Raw genomic sequence first — 21,228 nt, 5'->3', positions numbered from 1 at the left:
CTCATGAAGAACAAGCAGCGACGGTGGTGTGTCACGACATGCAACATGATTAATGACTTACTTATAATCCTCAGGAAGCCCATTGAGGATATAGTCAAGCTGATCCTCAGGAAGCCCATTGAGGATATAGTCAAATGTAGAGAAAACAAAAACAAAATTTGGGTAAATTTCAGATATATACACGAAGTAAACTATGAAATTAAACTTAAATTGTAATCATAGTTATTAAAAAAGTTTCAAAAGAAAATGCAAATGCAATACGCAAACGCAAACCCACATATAGAAACCATATTCCTTAACGAAGATGGTTGAATCCACTATAAAATGTGGATGCTTTGAGCACAAGTTTCACAAACCGACCGATCTTAGAAACTCAATCTCGACAAACAAAGATCAAACTAAAAATGCTCAAAAATGGTGTTGCTCTCAGGAAGTACATGATCCAAAATCTTAGAGATCATGTAGAACGACAAAAAAAAACAAGGTAATCAGGTCCAGGGCACAAGATGGGTTGGAACGTCTGTCTAGGGTGCTTTGGAAGAGGCTCAAATTCTACTTGGCAGACGAGAAAAAACCCTGCTTCTACAGAGTGATGGGGATGACTCTACAAAGTGCAGAGGACCTCACAGTAGAGGTCAAGGATAAAGAAGGAATAAATCCTCCTGAGCAGGTTCCATTTCTCCCTAATTTCTTGAGTACACACCGCCTCTTAGCAATTCACCACCCATACTGGCCTTGATTGAGGTTAGAAAGTGACAATGGAGACGCTTTAGATTCCCAATAGAGCATATAAATATATGTGAAGACCCTCTGGAAGGAGGGGATGAAGGGTAAAATCTTTATAACTTACTCTGTAATTACTCTGTTTCTTTTGTTTTTTTTTAATAAGTACTTCTTTATTAAAGGATGTGTTCTCTTCTCAGTGAATCAAGGAGTAGAGAAAAAGATGATCTCAGTTCCTTTGTCTCATCATCCTTCGTGAACCACAGAAATGAGTTGAAGACCAAGATGCTCAAGGACATGGGCGTGACCTTCGATGAGCATGGTCAAGTCATGTTTATCGGAGGCTATGTCAACCACTTGGCCGATCGTTCCATTGCGGCTGTGGTCGGTACTGTGGATTGGCCAAAAACGAAGCCGTACGCGGCAATGGTAAGAGCACAAACTCAAGGCGAAGAAAGGATTCAACGCTTTGGTGAGGGTTGCTCAAAGCTTGTCGAAGCTCACATTAGAGAGAGCGGGAAAAAGCCAAATAAAATCGTTATCTTCCGGTATGAGGTGGGCAAAGAGATTCTCCAGGACGAGCTGCAGGATTTGAAGAATAAGCTCGGTGGCTACACTTCGAACATCACGGTGATCGTGGCAACAAAGCATGCGAGTGATCCGGAGCGAGACGATGATATCGACTTTTACAGTTTTTCTCTCGGGGTCCGGTTTGATTTCGAATTCTTCTATAACAGTGGTAACTTCTCAATGACAAGTCTCCTCCTCTACTTGTGCTCCAATGAAACTACAACGAAAATTGTGACTCCACTTACCTACACCTTCCAGATGGTCCCTCCGATCACTACGCTCATCTCGCCGCTGTCGGAGTACACGAGGGAGACCCCATTAGCGACGAATCGTGGATCCTTCATGACTATACCAAAACCTTATACGGGTCGAAGTAAATAAACCAATAGATTTGAACGACGTGCATATTACTCTGTTTTCTTTTACCCCCTAGTCTAATTAACGTGTTTAAAAGCTCGGATATTATTATTGCTCCTCTTATGTTACGAATGTTTGATAAAACAAAATATTTACATATTTGAAATATAAGAAAAATCGAGAACTTATACAAAGGTTATATAATGTGGATATTTGTTTATTTGACACAACACAAAGTCGATGTTCTGTTCTCATTCGAATTTCTATCCAAATGTTTTGTCGTCTTTGGCTTTAGCTTCGAATTCACACCACGACTATGATGGTGCATGCAGTAGTTTTGCCCAACTTCTCGCACGTACTTAGTAATTGTGAAATATACGACATATGAGTGCATTCCCTGGGTGATCCTTGCAGGTAACTTCAATTGGAAGTAACACCCATCGAGTGAGATATAATAAGATTATTGGGGATTTAAAATAATGGAATAACAAATTTGTATAGAAATGCTTCGATAAATGTAGAGCTTTTTTATATTATGTCATCCAGCAATAATTATACCAAGTAAGTAGTAGAACATACGCACAAAGGCGTATACAATTTGAGATCAAGCTTTGGAACTACTTGATTTTATGCAATTGAGATTAAAGCTTGGGAAAAGCAACTATGGATGTATCTCCTCTACCAAATCTGACGAAATATACATCGCCATTGTCAGATTTTTTCAAAAAATATAATGAATATATACATATTTAACATTTATATTGGAATTATTTATTGTGTGATAACGATTAGGACTAGAAGATATGTACATACATAAAGATAGCATATTGGATCGATGATATGGATTATTGCCTTGGTTAAACATCTTACGAATATCCTAGCTAATTATCTTATTAGAGAGCTTGACGTCAAAGTTACTCATTAACAAAATCGTAACACGTGTCAATTATTTCATTCAGATATTAACACATGTCAATTCCAAATTTAGATATTAAAATTTAAAAAAATCAAAATGTAAAAATTTAAAACCTACCCTAAAAATATTTTATATAAAAGTAAAATAGAGAAAAGAAAACCTATTTTTATTTAAAATCTTTTAAATAAAAAATAACCTTTGTAAACTTCCAAATATAAAACAAAACTGTTAACAGTTTTAAAAATAAAAGGCAATTATAAGAAAATTATAAAATTTAAACAGCTTTAAAATTTTTAAAAGATCATTATAAGAAAATTATATATATATATATATATATATCATAAAATTAGAAATTATAATATATTTTATTTATTTTAATTTTAAGTTGCTAATTTTACAAGAAAAATGATTACATTTTCTATAAGATAAAAAAATGATTGTGAAAATATAAAACTAATTACTGTTTCTAAAAAAATGTAAATACTCACTTTTATATAAAAAAAGATGGTTGAAGTAAAAAAAAACAAAAATAGATCGTCTCATATTTTTTTCACCAATCAAATAATTTATTCAAAAAACTGCTATTATAATATATAATATAAGAGTATGTAATATTAGTGTATGCATTTTGTAACTATAAAAATGTTAAAGTGAAGAGACATATAATAGGTTATTTATTGTGCTCATAAAGACAATTTGTTGGTAGTAGTAAAAGCTAAAGAGTATATTTAAACAGTAAAATATATTTATGTGTACAAATATACTTTTAGTGGTAATGTATATTTTCTATAACCAAAAGTTTATCTCTTTACTTTTATACATTGTTTTTACTTATGAAAAAATATATATATATATATTCTTTGTAAAATTTAATTTCATGAACTCATCTACAACTATTTTCTTTAACTAAAATTGTATCTATTTACTTTTTTTTAAAATGAATTAAAATGAAATTCCTCCATTAGTTGTCCAAGCTGGAGGGAAAGAGATTATAGAAGGAACTTCAGAGATAAGAGAACGCGAAGCACGGGCAAGACAATCTGCCTTCGTATTTGACGCACGCGGGATCCAAGATAAATAAAATAGTGGGAAGGACTCCAGCGAGTTAAACTCATCGAGCAGGTTGGAGAAGGACGGCCAATCTTTAGGGACTGCACACTAGTGAGTAACTTAGCACAATCAGTCTCGAAATATTGACAAGCGATCCCTGCAGCACGTATCCGCTCCATGACCCATAACAACGCTTCTAACTTTGAATGTAGGGGAGAGGGGCTCCGTCTTAGACACTTTGCCCCTAACAACAAGGTTCGCTCCTCACAACGCAACACCACCAGCCCAATCTTGAATGCACATTGGTTGCTTTCTAAGAACCAACAATCTGACAATCAGGTGAAGAAACCTGGACATCCAAAGACGAAGATGGAGCTGACATGACCGCCGTAAAAGAGAGTGCCTCTTCCCATGCTAACTTATCGCCCAAAGCCTGAGCAATTATATCATTCGCCTCGATCTCTAAACCTTGAAAAACTTTTTTATTAATTATGGCCTTCCAGGTTGCCCATAAAATCCATGGTAATTGAAAAAGTTTATTAGGATCACCCTGTTGAGAGGCCTCTAGAAAACAAAATCCAAATTCGAGTACACCCACTCATATGGAAAACCCTCTAACGACACCAGAGTCGGAGATAAATCCCAAACTTCACACGAGCGAGGGCATTCAAAGAAAACATGATTAATAGTCTCAACCGCAGAGTCATACCTTTTACACCAAATATCACATTGGACAACTTCGTGTATCAATTTATTTTTATAATTAATTTTTATTTACTGAAAATATTTATTTTATATTCTTTGTTAAATTTTATTTTATTTTAAAAGTTATAAATCCGCACATCGAACGTATCCTAATCTAATATTATATAAGAGCTTAAGTGGAAAAAAATACTAAAAAATATGCTATCTTTATGCTATATATAGGGGTTATGAAATAGTTCTGTATCTCATAGTAAAAAACTTAGAAACGCATACTAATTAAGCTAAGCTTCGCCTTTCCAAACCGTAAACTTCTGGTTATTTTTTTTTTTTGATTTTGATGATAATTTCATAATAAAATATGATTTTATATGATTTCTCTTATTCTTCACTAACTTTTAAAATCAAGTAAGTCCATATTGATTTTAAAATCAATTTCAAAAAGCAAATTAAATTTTGGTTTATTAAAATGAATTTCTAAATCAAATTGGATTTAAAAATATTGGAAAGCATCAAAGTAATGAATAGTCCTCGGCATTCGGGTACCCGTTCGGGTTCGGGTCGACTTTTTTGGATTTTAGGGTATTTCGGTAAAGGGCTTCTAGATCCATTTGGATATTTTTAGTATTCGGGTCGGGTTCGGGTAAACACCCATCGGGTTCGGATCGAGATCGGGTAAACACCCATCAGGTTCGGATCGGGTTCATGTACCCGAATTCAATCCGAAATTAAGTAAACCAAACTTAATTTCATTTAATAATCATGAATTAGTGGCTTGATAAAAGTTGTACGTATTAATATATAAATACTAAAGGTTTTAGAATTAATCAAATTTATTAAAGTGGCAAAATGGTTAGAATGTACCCTTTAAATGCTTTAGGTCATGGGTTCAAATCTCACTAATGACTATTTTTGCAATATATTTATACATGTCCGGAATTACCCGTTCGGATATCGGATAATACCCGATCGGGTTCGGGTACCCGATCTCAATAGATCCTAAACCCATTCGGGTATTTTAAAATTTCGGATACGGGTTCGGGTCGGATTTTTCGGATTGGGTTCGGGTCGGTTTTCGGGTTCGGGTATTTTGCCCAGGCCTAGTAATGAACCAACCTCTCTACCAACCTTGGTTCTAAAATTCAATAAAAACTAGATTTTAACCCCCGGTACACCGCGGAGATATAATTTTTATTTTATGTTATATCTATTTGTTAAATATTGGATGTTTAGTAAATAGAGGAATAACTAAAATTTCCGGTTGTTGTGCGGTTAAATATTTATATTATTTTTTTAACCCGCAATATATTTCATGATCATTTGTTTGTTATATTTAGTTTAGTTTGTTTAGTGTTTGAGATTCTATTTTGATTTTTAATTGTTATAACAAAATATAAGGGATCTAAATACATAATCAATAATTTATATGCTATGATTAAGTCACATTTTTCCTAATGATTTAATTATTTTATACAATTTTAGTTAAATCAACTTGATTTTATGTCAAATATTCTAATATTAGTAGTGTTGAGAAGTAATTAAATGAGAGTTTAACCTGTGTTAACAGAAATTTAATAATATTTTATTAATTGGAACATGTACTCTTTATAACTCATCTACTATATAACTTTTAGACTTTTTTAATTTTACATATTAGTAACAATTAAAATTTTTATTAAGTTTATATATGTTAATTATAATATTTAAATAAATGTCAATCGAAATTTCTCTAACGTTAAGAATCAAAGCTCAGAGGTTTTGGAAAACAAAATGGGAATCAAATTATTGTTTTCTTTGTTTGCGAATGATTCAGACATATAATATCTTCAAAACACAACATAATGTGTGGTTAAATATATGATATTTTATATTTCCATATTGATTGCTGTTAATTTTTAGTTGGAATGAAATGTAAAATATTTAGGAAACAAAATCTGGACTAATGTTAGTTTTGGAAACTTTTTAGGGGTTAATGTTGTAAATAACTTTTAAAATAAAGAAAACTAAAAAACATAACACAAAATGTACTTCAAAAATGTTAATATAGATTTGGTTTTTATTATTTTAAAAAAATAAATAAAATAGTTCATTGAATATTTTAATATAAATAAATGACACAAATAAAAAAAAAATGAGTTTCTTTGCATACTAGTTTTTTTTTTTTAATGTGAAACCCTTCAAAGAGAGTCTATCATCTTAAACCAAAGTGTATTAAAACTCAAATTGCTCACTCAGATGTTTAGTACTACTCTGCATCATCTTCCTCGTCCGATTCGTTCTTCTTTCACCAGGTTGGTTTCTTCGTTTCTTTATCAATCTACTGTTTCGTATATTTAGTAATGCAACTAAATCCATCGTCTCTGTTCATTTGTCAATTTCGATCTGAAAGGCAAAAAAAAAAAATTGTGTACTTAGTGAGAAATTTCTCATCTTTGTACTGGAATCAACCTCACGAATCTTGATTTGATCTGGGCTGTAACTGAATTTGTATGGCTAATAGGGGAATGATGAGTTTTTAAGTTTTTAACCTAAACATTGATGTCAAAGGATTGATTTTTTTTTTTTTTTTTTTTTTTTTTTTTTTTTTTTTTTTTTNTGATGATTCAACAGTTGTCGAGTTTGCAGGAAAATTGTATCAAGAAGAATGAGTACGAATCCAGCAATTGAACCAAAAGTTCGCAAATTCGAATCCGTTGAAGGAGCTGATATTAGTTCAACAAGTCAATCTGATGGTTTGTTATTATTGTCATAAGTTGATATAACTTTGGTGAATTAAGTATTGAGAAGTTTTTGTGTTTCCAGGTATCAGATTCCGACTTGTTTCGTATAACATCTTAGCTCAGGTAATATCATAATCTCTCATGTGCTTTGTGATATGATGTAGCTTTTTATTTTTGACTAAGTTTGTAGTTTTAACCGTTTGTGTTTTCTGGCCTTGATTTAGAGATTAAAAAAAACACGTCTTTTAGCTCCTTTCTGATATATTTTGAGATTCATCTTTCTTGTAGGTTTATGTGAAGAGCGCCCTTTTCCCACACTCTCCACCTGCCTGTCTCAAGTAATTTATTCTCTACATTTCTCAGTTTTCAAGATCAAAGTTTCTTATACTCGTCAAGAGTTCTTTGTGTGAGTTGTAATTAATGGTCTGGAGTATTAAAACTTCCAACTCAAGATTTGCTTCAGAAAACAAACAATGGATTATATGAATGTGCTTGAACTTAGTTATAAGCAGGCATTATTGTGTTTGGTGTTGCTCACATTGATTGATTATTCATTGACCAATATGTACTTTGGATTTAGCCATAAATTATCTTTGTTAAAAGCTTAGAGAACGGTGCTTCTTAAAAGGTTATGACATATGCTGTAAATGTGACTTGGTCTTCCTTTTCTTGCGTTGCAGATGGAAAGCTCGTTCACATGCAATTCACAGCGTACTCAAAAATCTTGAGGCTGATTTCTTTTGTCTGCAGGTTTATTCTTGTGAATCTTCTTCTTTTAGTTTGTTTGATTAGAATTGAGGTACCCTATTGTAATGAGACAGAACTCCTTCACTCTCTTGTTCAATCCACTATAAAATTTTAGACGTTCATAACTGTTAGTGTTGTTTGTTCATAGTGCCTATGAATTGTGTGTATCAAATGGTGTCTCCACTTGTTTAGTTATATTATTACAATTTTTGCAGGAAGTAGATGAGTACGATAGCTTTTACAGAAAAAACATGGAGTCTCTGGGTTATTCTGGGATTTATATTCAGAGAACAGGACAGAGGAAGCGTGATGGTTGTGCAATCTTCTACAAGCCAAGCTGGTATGATTAAAACATTACGCGTGATAAGATTTTAAACTTGATGCAGAAACATTAATCTGATTGATACAACACACTCTTCTTTTGATTTAGTGCAGAGTTGATCACCAAGGAACGGATCGAATATAATGATCTTGTGGACTCAATAAAGGCAGATAGTGTTACCTGCAGCGAACAGAAGATTGAGACATCCAACGAAAGAAAAGGTGATGACAAAGCGAAAGGTAAAATTGCCCTTTTGTGCTGTTTCTTTTATATCTCAACATCATTACCAACTTTTATCTATTGTTCTCTTCACATGTTTCCACAAATCTGCCCCAAACAAAAGATTCTCGAAAAGACAGTCGTGACCTTAATGATCCACTAGTGAGACTAAAACGCGATTGTGTTGGTATAATGGCTGCTTTTAGAATCAACAAGCCATTTCAGCACATTGTTATTGTGGCAAACACACATCTTTACTGGTACAAAAACTTGTCACCACTTTAAAGATGATATTTTTTCCACATGTTTCAACTTTCATCTCCTGTTTTACTACTTTCTAGGGACCCCGAATTGGCTGATGTCAAGCTTGCTCAAGCCAAGTATCTACTATCACGACTAGCTCAGTTCAGAACGCTAATATCAGATGAATTTGAGTGCACACCTTCGGTGTTACTAGCTGGTGACTTCAATTCAATTCCTGGGGATAAGGTTTGGTTCAGTTGCTTACATTGAGTTTCCCTAATTGTTCAATCTATTTTGCAAAAACAGTTTGGGTTTGGTTCAGTTCCCTACATTGAGTTTGAGTTTTCATCATTTTCCAGGTTTATAGTTACCTAATATCGGGTAATGTAAAACCTGCAGAGACCATAATAGAAGAAGACGCTCCACTTCCTCTGTCTAGTGTCTATGAAGTCACAAGAGGAGAGCCTAAGTTCACAAATTGCACTCCTGGCTTCACAAACACCCTTGACTACATCTTCTTCTCTCCTTCTGACTTCACCAAACCTGTGAGTATCCTCCAACTACCTGAACCGGAATCTCCAGATGTTGTCGGTTTCTTACCGAATCATCATCACCCGAGTGATCATTTACCAATAGGAGCTGAGTTTGAGATTTGTCAGTGATAGAAATTTTGTTCATCAGAAAGTTTTGTTGCATTACTCCATTGTTTAACCAAAGTGTAAACATACACAACACAGTACTTGAAAGACTTCGATCATTTTCGTCTCTATAAACAAAAAAAAACACACTATATTCTGGGTTCTGTCTTATTCATTGCACTCATAAAATAATATCATAAGAAGTTGTTCTATTTGTCTGTTGTCAACTAAGACAAAACAACAGAAGATTTTGTGAAATGACATATTAAAATATGATGATCCTCGTTCGAACTTGTTGAATAAAGTTGCAACAGAACTAGTCAAGCACTGATCGATCTATTTTATCTATCAACCACTAAAGTGGTACAGTCGCACCAACTTATATTGATGATAATTGTGATGAGTACGAACGAATATTCTTTTTTTACAGTCCCCAACTTTCACCGATAATTTGAACCATTGCTAATGAATAAAGTCGTACTATCGTATTGTTTCTTCAAACTTTTATCCAAAAAAAAACGACAGTGATGTAATGTGTTGTTCCAAAACATAGAGATGATTATTCAAAACGAATAATGATCGTTCCTTTGCATATATATCACAAACAACCGAAGAATTCTTTGTGTTTTCTTATATATTTCATCTATCTTCTTACAAATAAATATCATTGAGCATAAGCTTTGTTTCCCCTTGAGAACTTTTACCTATTGCTAAACTGAAAATGAAGATCTTTGATGTGAGTTTCACCGGAGAGTTCATAGTCAAAGCTTCCGGCGACCAACCGGAGAAAGTTAATAGCCTTACTCTCTCAAATCTCGACCTTCTTTCCGGCCGTTTTCCGGTGACGTACTTTTACTTCTACCCCAAGCAACCGAATGTATCCTTTCAAACAATCTTCAAATCCCTCCAAGCCTCTCTCTCGGAAACTCTCAACTACTTCCATCCTTTCGCGGGTCAGATTGTTACCAACGAAGCCTCTCAAGAGGAGCCTATAATCATCTGCAACAACAATGGAGCTTTGCTTCTCGAAGCCAGGGCCAGTGTTGATCTCAAAAGTTTGGATTTTCACAATCTTGATGCGCTTCTCCAGTCAAAGCTGGTACGGGTTAACCCGGATTTCTCTTTACAGATTCAAGCGACAGAGTTCGAATGCGGAGGCCTCGCTATGACATTCACATTTGATCATGCTTTAGGAGACGCGAGCTCCTTTGGGAAATTCCTCACTTTGTGGTCAGAGATATCGAGAAACCAGCCTCTTTCTTTTGTACCAGATCACCGGAGAAATCTCCTCCGGGCACGGTCTCCTCCACGTTATGACCCTCACTTGGACAAAACATTCATAAAATGCAGCGAGGAAGACATTAAGAACATACCAATGCCTAAAACGCTCATCAAGCGTCTCTATCACATCGACGCTTCGAGCATAGACATGTTGCAAGTTCTAGCTACTGTTAACAGAGAGAGCAGGACAAAGATTGAAGCTTTCTCCGCTTATGTGTGGAAGAAAATGGTGGATTCTATCGAGAGCGGTCATAAAACCTGCAAGATGGGATGGCTTGTTGACGGTAGAGNGTACTTTTACTTCTACCCCAAGCAACCGAATGTATCCTTTCAAACAATCTTCAAATCCCTCCAAGCCTCTCTCTCGGAAACTCTCAACTACTTCCATCCTTTCGCGGGTCAGATTGTTACCAACGAAGCCTCTCAAGAGGAGCCTATAATCATCTGCAACAACAATGGAGCTTTGCTTCTCGAAGCCAGGGCCAGTGTTGATCTCAAAAGTTTGGATTTTCACAATCTTGATGCGCTTCTCCAGTCAAAGCTGGTACGGGTTAACCCGGATTTCTCTTTACAGATTCAAGCGACAGAGTTCGAATGCGGAGGCCTCGCTATGACATTCACATTTGATCATGCTTTAGGAGACGCGAGCTCCTTTGGGAAATTCCTCACTTTGTGGTCAGAGATATCGAGAAACCAGCCTCTTTCTTTTGTACCAGATCACCGGAGAAATCTCCTCCGGGCACGGTCTCCTCCACGTTATGACCCTCACTTGGACAAAACATTCATAAAATGCAGCGAGGAAGACATTAAGAACATACCAATGCCTAAAACGCTCATCAAGCGTCTCTATCACATCGACGCTTCGAGCATAGACATGTTGCAAGTTCTAGCTACTGTTAACAGAGAGAGCAGGACAAAGATTGAAGCTTTCTCCGCTTATGTGTGGAAGAAAATGGTGGATTCTATCGAGAGCGGTCATAAAACCTGCAAGATGGGATGGCTTGTTGACGGTAGAGGAAGACTCGAGACCGTTACCTCGAGCTACATAGGAAACGTCTTGTCTGTAGCTGTAGGTGAAGCCACTATCGAAAATCTGAAGCAGAACCATGTATCAGAGATAGCAAACATAGTGCATAAATCGATTACAGAAGTGACAAACGATACTCATTTCACAGATTTGATAGATTGGATCGAGAGTCACCGACCTGGACTGATGTTGGCTAGGATGGTTCTCGGACAAGAAGGACCAGCTTTGGTTTTGTCTTCAGGAAGACGGTTCCCTGTAGCTGAATTGGATTTTGGATTTGGTGCTCCTTTCCTAGGAACTGTATGTTCAACGGTTGAGAAGATAGGAGTTGGTTACCTGAACCAGCGACCTAGCGCCTGCAATGATGGCTCTTGGTCAGTTTCTGCTATCGTCTGGCCTGAACTCGCTGAAGCTTTTGAGTCTGACTCAGTTTTTCAACCAATGTCTGCGAAACATCTTCAACGCCAGACCTGAAGAAAAGCTCAGCTAACGACGAAAAAATAAAGCCAAAGAAAGAAGCCTTTCATAGTTTTCTTTTATTATCTATGAAATTAAAGTTACAATGGATTATGGTTACAATGTGGCAAAACCATGTAGGTGTTTTTCCTTTTCACATTTTATGCAACTATATGTTACTTCTGCACAGGAAACAAAAACAAAATCAGGGAGCTTTCGCCGGATTTCAGATACTCAAACCTATGGTCAAAAGTCTTTAAGGCTTCTTTATATATTTCTTGGCTTCTGCGGAGAAGCTTCTAACGATTTGTTTGTCGGAGAATGTTAAAGGAAGCTCTTCATCATCATAATTATTCTCACTTCTGTCTATCCAGCTATGAGGTCTACTAGAGTCTTTTGGACTATCATTTCCTTCACTGGATCCCGTGGGTGAGTTTGGTTCATCTTGTAGCTCGCGATACAAGTGTTTAATTATGAACAGAGCAGTATCATTATCTCTCCAATAGTTTCTGCAAAATATATAACAGTATTGATTTCTTGGCTATAAACGTTAAAAATGTAATGTGTAATCAATGTAAAGTTTCACTTACGTATGAGCTCCTATAGCTTGTAGATAAGGATGCTCGAAGGTTTTTTCCTGCATCACCCAAATATTTCAGCAATTATTATATAAAAACGAGCGAGCTTTAGCCAAATCCAGTACGTGTTGATTTTTTTATTCGGTCATATTGCAGTTTCCAAGAACTATCCGCAGGAAAAGTGGAATCACAAAATTAATAAATTAGCTGGAAATGCATCAAAACTAAACCTGGAGCATGTGATCTATTCGACCGTCTTGCGTTCCAGTTAATCTCTCAATCATTAAGGAACCATAGGACCTTCCATCCTTTTCGTCATCAGTTTCTTCTATCTCTGTTCAATCACATATACAAGTATAATTAGAAGTACATCAGAGGTAATAGAATAACCATGCAAAGTAATGACTTTTTTACCGTCTAGTTTATCCGCACTTTTGGATTGACATATAGTAAGAACTCTTGTCTGCATGAAATTAAAGATAAGTACATCAAATCACAAAGGATAAAAACTTGGGGTCAGTATTACAAACAAAGAGAAGCTAATTAGAAATCCAAAATAACGCACCCTTACTGAATCAAAATGATTCATTACTCTCTGTGAACGTGCTGCAAAATCCTCTTTGAAATCCTGTAGAACATTACATAGAGCAAATAAATTACAAGAGGAAGCAAACATAAACACCAAACCACAGAATTACAAGTACCTGCAATCCAACATGCAACCGCTTGCCACCTCTGTGGTACGGAATAATAACAGGTCTCTTGGGAAGGTACTCTTTGCAGACAAGTGGCTCCAATCTGCGTGGAACACAGTTACACACTTCCAAAAGAAGGTAAAAAAAGACAGCAAGATCATAAACTAGCTACACACTGTTTTATTTCCATGAGGACTAACCTATATGCAACAGGATCATAGGGGTGAAAAATGTTGAACATTCGACGACAAGCTGGCATCTCTTCAATAGCATTCTCCTCTTCCCAGTAATCTTGTCCCTTACCTAACACATATTAAACAGCTTTTAGTGCATATAAAGAGACTTTGCAAATAAAGGTAAGAAATCAATTCAATAGCAGAGTAAAGAACCTACATTAAAAAATAATAATTAGCCAATTACTTTGATCGCTTATTCACGGATCTCTTGCTTTCCCAATTCCGGTGTTACATTAAAAAAAACTAATAAACAAATGAAAACGTATTACATTAAGTATTACCTATCCCAAGACGTATATTTCGAAGGGCGAGAAAAACTCCAAGGGGAGACCCAACAGCAAAGAAAGTGTCAACCTGAGCAGAATATGCAGTTAAGAGTTAGGGTGACGTTTTTTCCAGTGTGGGTTCTGAATGTGAGATATACATAATAGTTCGACAACCCACACCTTGAACTCAAGCTTTTGGTACTTGATAAAAGGAGTAAAGCTTGTAGGTGCCTTGGCATCTTCAGTTGGCGCCTTGGCTTTTTCTGTTGATAACACCATTTCATATCATCACCCAGATGTACATAAAAGAAGCTTTCAAACACAACTCGATATATGGAAAATAAATAAAACATCAAGGGTCAGAAACAATACCATCAGACATTATTCTGGCATTCTCTGATTGCAGTTGTGCTACTTTTGACCTCAATAAGTTAACCTGGGATAAAAATAACCACCATCAATGGAAACATAACTCTCTGTCTGTGTTGGTCAGTCAGCAAAAAAAAACTGGACAACATTTTCACAGAGAACACAAAACTAAGAAAGTAGCAGATGCTATGAACACAAGTGTTGAAAGCTTGCAAGAACCTAAACGAATAATCTCATCAAAGAAAGAAAAGTTGAAAGTGCCAATATCTACCTCTTCTTGTAACAACTTAATAGTCTCCTCATTATTAGAGTTGCCATTTTCTTTCTCACATAATTGATCTTGATAAAAGGATGAAGAATTAGGTGTTTCACAGTCCGCTCCATCTGGTCCATCCTGTGAGGAAAGAGCACCACTATAATCATGATGGTTGTCCTCCTGGCTGCCTCTTCTTTCCAAATCCACGCTGTCTACAACAGAATCAGAGATCAACGAAGGAGCTTCCTGGATGACATGGTGATGCTCCAATACCTTTGATTCTTTAGCCATCATGTTATTATCATCTTGACCAGTGATTGCCTCGGTGTTATTCAACTGGTTATAATTCTCTAGCTCATGATTTGATGATGGATGTGAACTACAAGGTTTGTCAGCGTTAGCTGGAACTGGAGGAGATTCTTCATCTGGAAAAAATTTCTTGTATACTGAATCCATTGGGAATGGGGATGACAAATTGTGCTGATGACATAAGATGTCATAGGAGAGAACACTCCCCAGAGAGTGTCCATAAATGGAAATCTGTAAAATGTCAATGAAAAGAAAATGAATTTCAACTTCATGCAGGCTTACACTAGTCAAAGTTTGATGAATGAAAAACAGTAGACCAAATGGCCACCTTTCCAACGTAGTCAGGATTCCGCTTCAAAAATTTTAGATACAGTCTGTTCAACTGTTTTGAAACCTGTAAAACGAAAAAGGAGCACAAATCACTTGTCATACTTAACAAGATTATCAGTTATAATGATACAGAAGATGAAAGTTACAATGTTTTAGATTTTGCCGTCACAAAATCTAAAACTAAATCACAAATTTGTTTCAGTTTGGAACTTTAAGACAAAGTGAACAAAGAATTTGGGAAGTTACATACCGAATCAATTATAGCCTGACAATAAATGGGGCTCATGTAGTATAACACATCGTGAACAGTTGCGCTCAGCATCTCTCGCAAACGCCGTACACCGTCTAAAGTACATTTATCAACAGCAGCTTCACCACTTAGCTTTAGACCCTTTCTCCACTACAAAAACAATAGAGAACAACAGAATCTATAAAGTAAGATCATACTATACAGAGATACAACATAAGGGGATATAAGCATTTATGTATATATGTATAGACACCTGGCATGGGATGAAGAGGACTCGTTGAGTGCTGCGCTGATGAGAGGTTAGATGACGATCCGCTAAAGCTGCTGTGATTTGACGAAAGTTTCCAACATCGTCAACAAGATTGGACTTTTCTACTTTTTGACCAATACCATGAACCATAAATACTAGATGCCGAACAGGGACCTGGAGAAAATAACACAAAAGAACAGTCCAAANAGAATTTGGGAAGTTACATACCGAATCAATTATAGCCTGACAATAAATGGGGCTCATGTAGTATAACACATCGTGAACAGTTGCGCTCAGCATCTCTCGCAAACGCCGTACACCGTCTAAAGTACATTTATCAACAGCAGCTTCACCACTTAGCTTTAGACCCTTTCTCCACTACAAAAACAATAGAGAACGACAGAATCTATAAAGTAAGATCATACTATACAGAGATACAACATAAGGGGATATAAGCATTTATGTATATATGTATAGACACCTGGCATGGGATGAAGAGGACTCGTTGAGTGCTGCGCTGATGAGAGGTTAGATGACGATCCGCTAAAGCTGCTGTGATTTGACGAAAGTTTCCAACATCGTCAACAAGATTGGACTTTTCTACTTTTTGACCAATACCATGAACCATAAATACTAGATGCCGAACAGGGACCTGGAGAAAATAACACAAAAGAACAGTCCAAAGAGCTTTAAAACATTGAGATATTCTACACTTAATTTGACGATGGAGAGCAGATTCTCTATATGCAAATGCAATTCATAGAATACAAGAGCATACAAAGACATACTTGGGAACAGTAGTCATCCATTTCTTCCTCCCTTTGTTGTCGTTGTTCTTCCTGAAAGATTCAGAATAAATAAATACACAAGAACTCTAACTAGCTAACAAGAAAATTTCAACTGTAAGATTTAATTGGATTTTTCAGTAGATAGTGGTAAGGATAGAGTCCAAGAAAACTAACAAAAGAAATCAGAATAATCTAAAACACCTGCGTAGGTTTTGAAGAGTAAGAGCCAGCATAACCACGTCTCAACTTAATACCATTCCCAGTATATCCAACAATGCCAGAGAACCCAGAAGGATCAACATTAAGCCACGCTTCCCAAGTGTCATCCTCCCCAGTAAAGAGAGCATGGAGCCCCTACAATAACAACTTTGGATATTATCATCTATGCACCATTTAGCTAACAGAAAACTACAGTCTCTTACACATGAAATCAAACACATACCGGACTGGAACCTTGCAAATCGATACGAGCTGCAAAAAGCCCAGAGGGTTGAAAACTTCTTCTGCGCCAAACCTGGGTGACAAAATCCAAACTAATTGGTGCAATTGGCAAACAGGAATCATAAATTTGAATTGTATACCACAGAAAGATAACAAACCTTGTTACGATATGCAACCTCCAGCTGCTCAGAAAGAGTTTCTGGAATTGGAAGCCAGTCTAAGCCACCTTTACGAGCAAACCAATGGCCTCTAAGCACACGCCGATTATCTCCATTCCAATACACAGGAAAACAATGCCTCCTCACCAAGTCCACCTGCAGCATACCAGTTCCTTGGTCAGAAACATGGTTTGAATGTAAGGACTCTAATGGCTCAACATGGTAAATTCACAAGAAAATTCTGAAACACTCTTTGAATCTCTGCACGGTGGTTACCTCATAAAGCCCACCCTTAACAGGTACACCAACTCTCTCCTCTTCAACTTCATATAGACTAGAGGACACAGAAGCTTCAGAAGGAGTTTCAGTTGACTGCTTAACTGATTTCTTTTTAGAATTAACTTGTGGTCTCGGGCCTTCACTGCATTCTGCATACTCTTCCCACCAGAGTGACAACAACTCATCTTCTCTCTATTACACAAATATCCCCAAAAAAGAAAACTTTTGTTTGTCAGATATCACAATTCACTCAAATTTTGAACCTAACAACATCCACACAAGTCAAGAACTTGTCGAGACAAAGAAACACATTGTAAAACCACAAAAGCTTAGAAGAAGGAGAAGTACCTGAAGGAAAGAAGCCTCAATCGCAAGAGAATCCCTCATACCAAAACGGAAATACTCACTCTTCCCAACTACGTCAGTGCGAGGTACTGAAGCAGCTAATTCTGCACAGCATACATAAACACATTATATCTTCGATCCAGCCATTATAAATTCGGATACACAAACAATGCCCTTCTAATAAAACCAAACCAATTAAGGGATATGGCATTGCTCAATGACATCTTCAAAGCTAGCCGCAATTCTATTTTGGAAAGCTGAAAAAGACTAACCGTTTTCAGCCAGAGGAACCTTACAAAAGTACCAACGAACATCACTCCCATCAGAAGGACTTGTAGTCTGAGCAAGATACTTTTGTCTACCATAGCATTGCTCAATCACATCTTCCAACCTCGCAATATTCGAAGGCGTATTCTTCAACAAATCCGGAGCGGTCTCATTATTAACCTCACGAGTTCCTGAACGTGCCTCTCTATCTTCTTCCATCTGATTCGGATTGAAAAAAAATAAAAAAAATCATAAAAGCATCAAACTTTGGACTACAAAACACAAACCTAAATCAGTTAAAATCAGAAACAACAAAGAAGTCTAATTTCTAATCTAGTCGGTGATCAAAACTGAGAATTTCACAAAACCCTACAGAGAAAAAAATCAAGAATCAAATACATACCGCGATACAGAGAGGGCGGTTAAAGGACGAAGCTTTTTAGATGGGAATTAAACAGAAACAAAACGAAAGATTAGAGATTTTTGATTTGATGAAAGCTAAATCGCGAGAGGAGAATTAGAAAGAAGGAAGAAAAAAAAAGGTCGTTTGAAAAAAAAAAAAAAAGAGTGACAGCTGGGGAAATCGAATTGAATTGAATTGAGTCGAAAGGTTTTGGTTTTGTTGGAAAGAAAGAATATTCGCGAGACGAGAGACCGAACAAACTAAACAAAACTTTTGCTTCGGCGGTTGCGTGTACTGTCATCTTCTTAAACAGCTGCCACGTTTGTTGCCAAGTCAGCCTTTCCCGCAAACCAAAACCAATTTTGTAATTGTTGTTAATTCTAGTACAACTTGGTGAAGAAAAAAATTAAAAAGTGTAAGAATAACAAGAAATCATATTTATATCATTATATAAAAAAGTTTTCGAACTTGAGTAGGTGAGTAAACCAAAAGTCCAAAACCAGATTAAACTCAAAATCTCTAAATTGATTTTACTACCTCATTACGATAGCCATACTACTCATCTTGACCACTTACAAATTACTCCATTAGTGGAGTATGCTTTGCCAATAAGAAGTAAGTTTGTTGGTCCTAACCCAAGTGATATGGACATGTTTGTTTCTTGATTCTTTTAACGTGCAAGATTCCTTATTCTCAGTTCCTTGTTTTCGTTTACGTTTATTTTCACGGTTTTTTTTACGTTAATACAATTGCCAAAAAAAAGAGAGATAAATATACTAAATTAAATTGGTCAAAAACATTTTAAAATTCTGACACTTGTTTCATACAAAACATTATACGAATTGAATTGAAAAAATTCAGAAAACCCCAAAAACCCAATCTTCAAAAAGCGGTAGATGAACAACTTAAACGCTTTTTAGCAGCATCGGGTCAACATCATCATCATCAACATCATTATTATCATCATCCTCTTTGTATATGAGACCTCGAATCAGAGATGCCTCAGATAAACTCCGACCTAATCGAGCCTCCTTCGACGACGACGACGCAAAGTTTCACCGGAAACACCTTCCGCCTCTCAGGACCATGTTCGGTCGATGGCGGAAATGGACTGTTCTCGTTGCGGCGATCTGGATCCAAGCTTCGACGGGAACCAACTTCGATTTCTCTGCTTACTCCTCCCATCTCAAATCGGTGCTCGGAGTTTCTCAGGTGAGGTTGAATTACCTCGCGGTGGCTTCCGATTTGGGGAAAGCGTTCGGGTGGTCGTCTGGGATCGCTTTAGGTTACTTCCCTCTCTCCGTCGTTCTTTTTGCTGCGGCGGCTATGGGATTTGTTGGTTATGGTGTTCAGTGGCTTGTCATCACCAACATCATCACTTTGCCTTATTCTCTGGTACATATTATTAAACTTCTATTCAAGAATCATGTGTTGTTGTTGCTTGCTTCTGTGTTCTTTATAAATCAAGAATCTGAATTTTGATTGTGGAATTGAATCTTTTTTTGTTAACATGATAGGTGTTTCTCTGTTGCTTGTTGGCTGGATTAAGTATATGTTGGTTCAACACAGCTTGTTTCATCCTCTGCATTCGTCATTTCCCGAACAATCGTGCTCTTGCTTTATCTTTAACGGTAAGCTTCAATGGTATCAGTGCAGCCTTATACTCCCTTGCTTTCAATGCGATTAACCCGTCATCTTCCAACTTATACCTTCTGCTGAACTCTCTGGTTCCCCTTGTTGTTTCCTTTGCTGCCCTTTACCCGGTTCTTAGTAAACCATCTATAGACCCTACTACACCAGACAGTGAATCACGAAGACATGACTCTCATGTGTTTACTATTTTGAATGTGTTAGCCGTCATGACAAGTTTCCACCTTCTCCTATCCAGTTCCAGTACTTCATCAGCTCGGTTGAATCTTCTTGGAGCTATTGTCCTTTTGGTTTTCCCCTTGTGTGCTCCTCTTCTCGTTTATGCTCGGGATTACTTTCTTCCGGTTATTAACCATCGTTTAACCCATGAAAGCTCTGGCTATGTTATGCTTAACATAGATGAGCTCAAGAGCCAAAAAGCGTCTGTTTCCGGATATGAACTTGTGGGGACTGCTAAGGAAGGGAACATAGTGAGGCTCGGTGATGAACACTCGTTTCGATTGCTCATAAGTAGATTGGAGTTTTGGTTATACTACATTGCGTATTTCTGTGGTGGCACGATTGGTCTTGTGTATAGCAACAATTTGGGACAGATTGCTCAGTCTTTGGGACAGAACTCTACAACCCTAGTCACAATCTACTCTTCATTCTCCTTCTTCGGTCGGTTGCTCTCTGCCGCACCAGATTTTATGCACAAGTAAGTTTACATTTCCAAGATAAAAGGAATGTCTTATGTGAAATTGAGATAATAGATTCTCATTCAGAATACTGAGTCTTTCAGGAGATATCGTTTGACAAGAACCGGCTGGTTTGCAATCGCACTCTTACCAACTCCAATCGCTTTCTTTTTACTGGCGGTATCATCGTCACAACAAACAGCATTGCAAACCGCGACAGCCTTAATCGGTCTGAGCTCAGGTTTCATATTCGCAGCAGCAGTCTCCATAACATCTGATCTCTTCGGACCCAATAGCGTAGGTGTTAACCACAACATTCTCATCACAAACATACCAATCGGCTCACTCTTATACGGTTACATCGCTGCCTCCATTTACGAAGCCAACGCAAGCCCCGAGATAACACTGTTCGTCTCTGACTCAATTGTTTGCTTAGGAAGAGACTGCTACTTCAAAACATTTATGTTTTGGGGTTTCTTGTCTATCCTCGGCGTCGTTTCAAGTCTGTTGCTGTACATAAGAACCAAACCGGTTTATAACCGGCTTGAACAAGACCAGGGTTCAATAACACCATCATCACACAAGGATCTTGATCCATTGTAAATCAAATTTGTAACACAAAGAAAGAAAACCACATTCTCTATTTTTTTCTATAGGCTACAGAAATGGAAGATACATGAGTTCTTTACTTGCATATTATAAGAAAAAGG

The 21,228-nt window shown here is 36.7% G+C and overlaps 5 protein-coding genes across 10 annotated transcripts; 4 read left to right on the top strand and 1 right to left on the bottom strand.

The window, feature by feature from the left end:
* Window positions 907-1,674, top strand: LOC104779010 (protein argonaute 7-like). The gene has a single exon (XM_010503409.1). It carries the CDS (start codon window positions 907-909, stop codon window positions 1,672-1,674), a length of 768 nt encoding a protein of 255 aa, XP_010501711.1.
* On the top strand, window positions 6,473-9,378 carry LOC104777189 (carbon catabolite repressor protein 4 homolog 4). 4 transcript variants are annotated; one of them, XM_010501400.1, is made up of 10 exons: window positions 6,473-6,609; window positions 6,944-7,050; window positions 7,121-7,161; window positions 7,327-7,376; window positions 7,719-7,788; window positions 8,001-8,125; window positions 8,216-8,346; window positions 8,451-8,586; window positions 8,668-8,815; window positions 8,929-9,378. In XM_010501400.1, the coding sequence occupies exons 1-10, from the start codon at window positions 6,554-6,556 to the stop codon at window positions 9,229-9,231; spliced, it is 1,167 nt and encodes a 388-aa protein (XP_010499702.1). In that variant the 5' UTR covers window positions 6,473-6,553; the 3' UTR covers window positions 9,232-9,378. The 4 variants fall into 4 exon arrangements, with proteins under 4 accessions (XP_010499702.1, XP_010499703.1, XP_010499701.1 ...); XM_010501401.1 differs by having other exon boundaries at window positions 6,929-7,050; window positions 8,216-8,328; XM_010501399.1 differs by having other exon boundaries at window positions 6,929-7,050.
* Window positions 9,651-12,013, top strand: LOC104777187 (shikimate O-hydroxycinnamoyltransferase-like). The gene is made up of 2 exons (XM_019243780.1): window positions 9,651-10,364; window positions 11,091-12,013. The coding sequence occupies exons 1-2, from the start codon at window positions 9,929-9,931 to the stop codon at window positions 11,987-11,989; spliced, it is 1,335 nt and encodes a 444-aa protein (XP_019099325.1). The 5' UTR covers window positions 9,651-9,928; the 3' UTR covers window positions 11,990-12,013.
* LOC104777188 (phospholipase SGR2-like) lies at window positions 12,032-18,446 on the bottom strand. 2 transcript variants are annotated; one of them, XM_010501397.1, is made up of 22 exons: window positions 18,192-18,446; window positions 17,794-18,007; window positions 17,525-17,625; window positions 17,174-17,368; window positions 16,898-17,053; window positions 16,741-16,812; window positions 16,500-16,652; window positions 16,299-16,349; window positions 15,992-16,162; window positions 15,739-15,888; window positions 15,009-15,074; window positions 14,387-14,911; window positions 14,119-14,182; window positions 13,927-14,009; window positions 13,762-13,834; window positions 13,445-13,547; window positions 13,254-13,347; window positions 13,115-13,177; window positions 12,964-13,012; window positions 12,780-12,883; window positions 12,562-12,608; window positions 12,032-12,480 (listed from the first exon to the last, which is right to left on the bottom strand). In XM_010501397.1, exons 2-22 carry the CDS (start codon window positions 18,005-18,007, stop codon window positions 12,228-12,230), a joined length of 2,787 nt encoding a protein of 928 aa, XP_010499699.1. In that variant the 5' UTR covers window positions 18,192-18,446; the 3' UTR covers window positions 12,032-12,227. The 2 variants fall into 2 exon arrangements, with proteins under 2 accessions (XP_010499699.1, XP_010499700.1); XM_010501398.1 differs by having other exon boundaries at window positions 16,916-17,053.
* Window positions 19,035-21,212, top strand: LOC104777186 (protein NUCLEAR FUSION DEFECTIVE 4-like). 2 transcript variants are annotated; one of them, XM_010501395.1, is made up of 4 exons: window positions 19,171-19,586; window positions 19,709-19,822; window positions 20,046-20,538; window positions 20,623-21,212. In XM_010501395.1, the coding sequence occupies exons 1-4, from the start codon at window positions 19,289-19,291 to the stop codon at window positions 21,119-21,121; spliced, it is 1,404 nt and encodes a 467-aa protein (XP_010499697.1). In that variant the 5' UTR covers window positions 19,171-19,288; the 3' UTR covers window positions 21,122-21,212. The 2 variants fall into 2 exon arrangements, with proteins under 2 accessions (XP_010499696.1, XP_010499697.1); XM_010501394.2 differs by having other exon boundaries at window positions 19,035-19,586; window positions 19,709-20,538.

This window comes from Camelina sativa, chromosome 3, assembly GCF_000633955.1.
Source record: "Camelina sativa cultivar DH55 chromosome 3, Cs, whole genome shotgun sequence".
Taxonomy (NCBI): Eukaryota; Viridiplantae; Streptophyta; class Magnoliopsida; order Brassicales; family Brassicaceae; genus Camelina; species Camelina sativa.
This window is presented reverse-complemented; position numbering and strand designations above follow the sequence as displayed.

What these genes read in the sequence shown, in the direction of transcription:
- LOC104779010 (XM_010503409.1), top strand. Translation starts at nt 907, where the DNA reads ATGTGTTCTCTTCTCAGTGAATCAAGGAGTAGAGAAAAAGATGATCTC.
- LOC104777188 (XM_010501397.1), bottom strand. Translation starts at nt 18,007, where the DNA reads ATGGAAGAAGATAGAGAGGCACGTTCAGGAACTCGTGAGGTTAATAAT. An exon ending in TTGAGGCTTCTTTCCTTCAG is followed by an intron (nt 17,369 to 17,524) that starts GTACTTCTCCTT and finishes TTTGTGTAATAG; the next exon opens with AGAGAAGATGAGTTGTTGTC. An exon ending in TTAAGGGTGGGCTTTATGAG is followed by an intron (nt 17,054 to 17,173) that starts GTAACCACCGTG and finishes GGTATGCTGCAG; the next exon opens with GTGGACTTGGTGAGGAGGCA.
- LOC104777189 (XM_010501399.1), top strand. Translation starts at nt 6,554, where the DNA reads ATGTTTAGTACTACTCTGCATCATCTTCCTCGTCCGATTCGTTCTTCT. An exon ending in ATTCGTTCTTCTTTCACCAG is followed by an intron (nt 6,610 to 6,928) that starts GTTGGTTTCTTC and finishes ATGATTCAACAG; the next exon opens with TTGTCGAGTTTGCAGGAAAA. An exon ending in ATTCAATTCCTGGGGATAAG is followed by an intron (nt 8,816 to 8,928) that starts GTTTGGTTCAGT and finishes ATCATTTTCCAG; the next exon opens with GTTTATAGTTACCTAATATC.
- LOC104777187 (XM_019243780.1), top strand. Translation starts at nt 9,929, where the DNA reads ATGAAGATCTTTGATGTGAGTTTCACCGGAGAGTTCATAGTCAAAGCT. An exon ending in GACAGAGTTCGAATGCGGAG is followed by an intron (nt 10,365 to 11,090) that starts GCCTCGCTATGA and finishes TCGAATGCGGAG; the next exon opens with GCCTCGCTATGACATTCACA.
- LOC104777186 (XM_010501394.2), top strand. Translation starts at nt 19,170, where the DNA reads ATGAGACCTCGAATCAGAGATGCCTCAGATAAACTCCGACCTAATCGA. An exon ending in TCACTTTGCCTTATTCTCTG is followed by an intron (nt 19,587 to 19,708) that starts GTACATATTATT and finishes TTAACATGATAG; the next exon opens with GTGTTTCTCTGTTGCTTGTT. An exon ending in GCACCAGATTTTATGCACAA is followed by an intron (nt 20,539 to 20,622) that starts GTAAGTTTACAT and finishes TGAGTCTTTCAG; the next exon opens with GAGATATCGTTTGACAAGAA.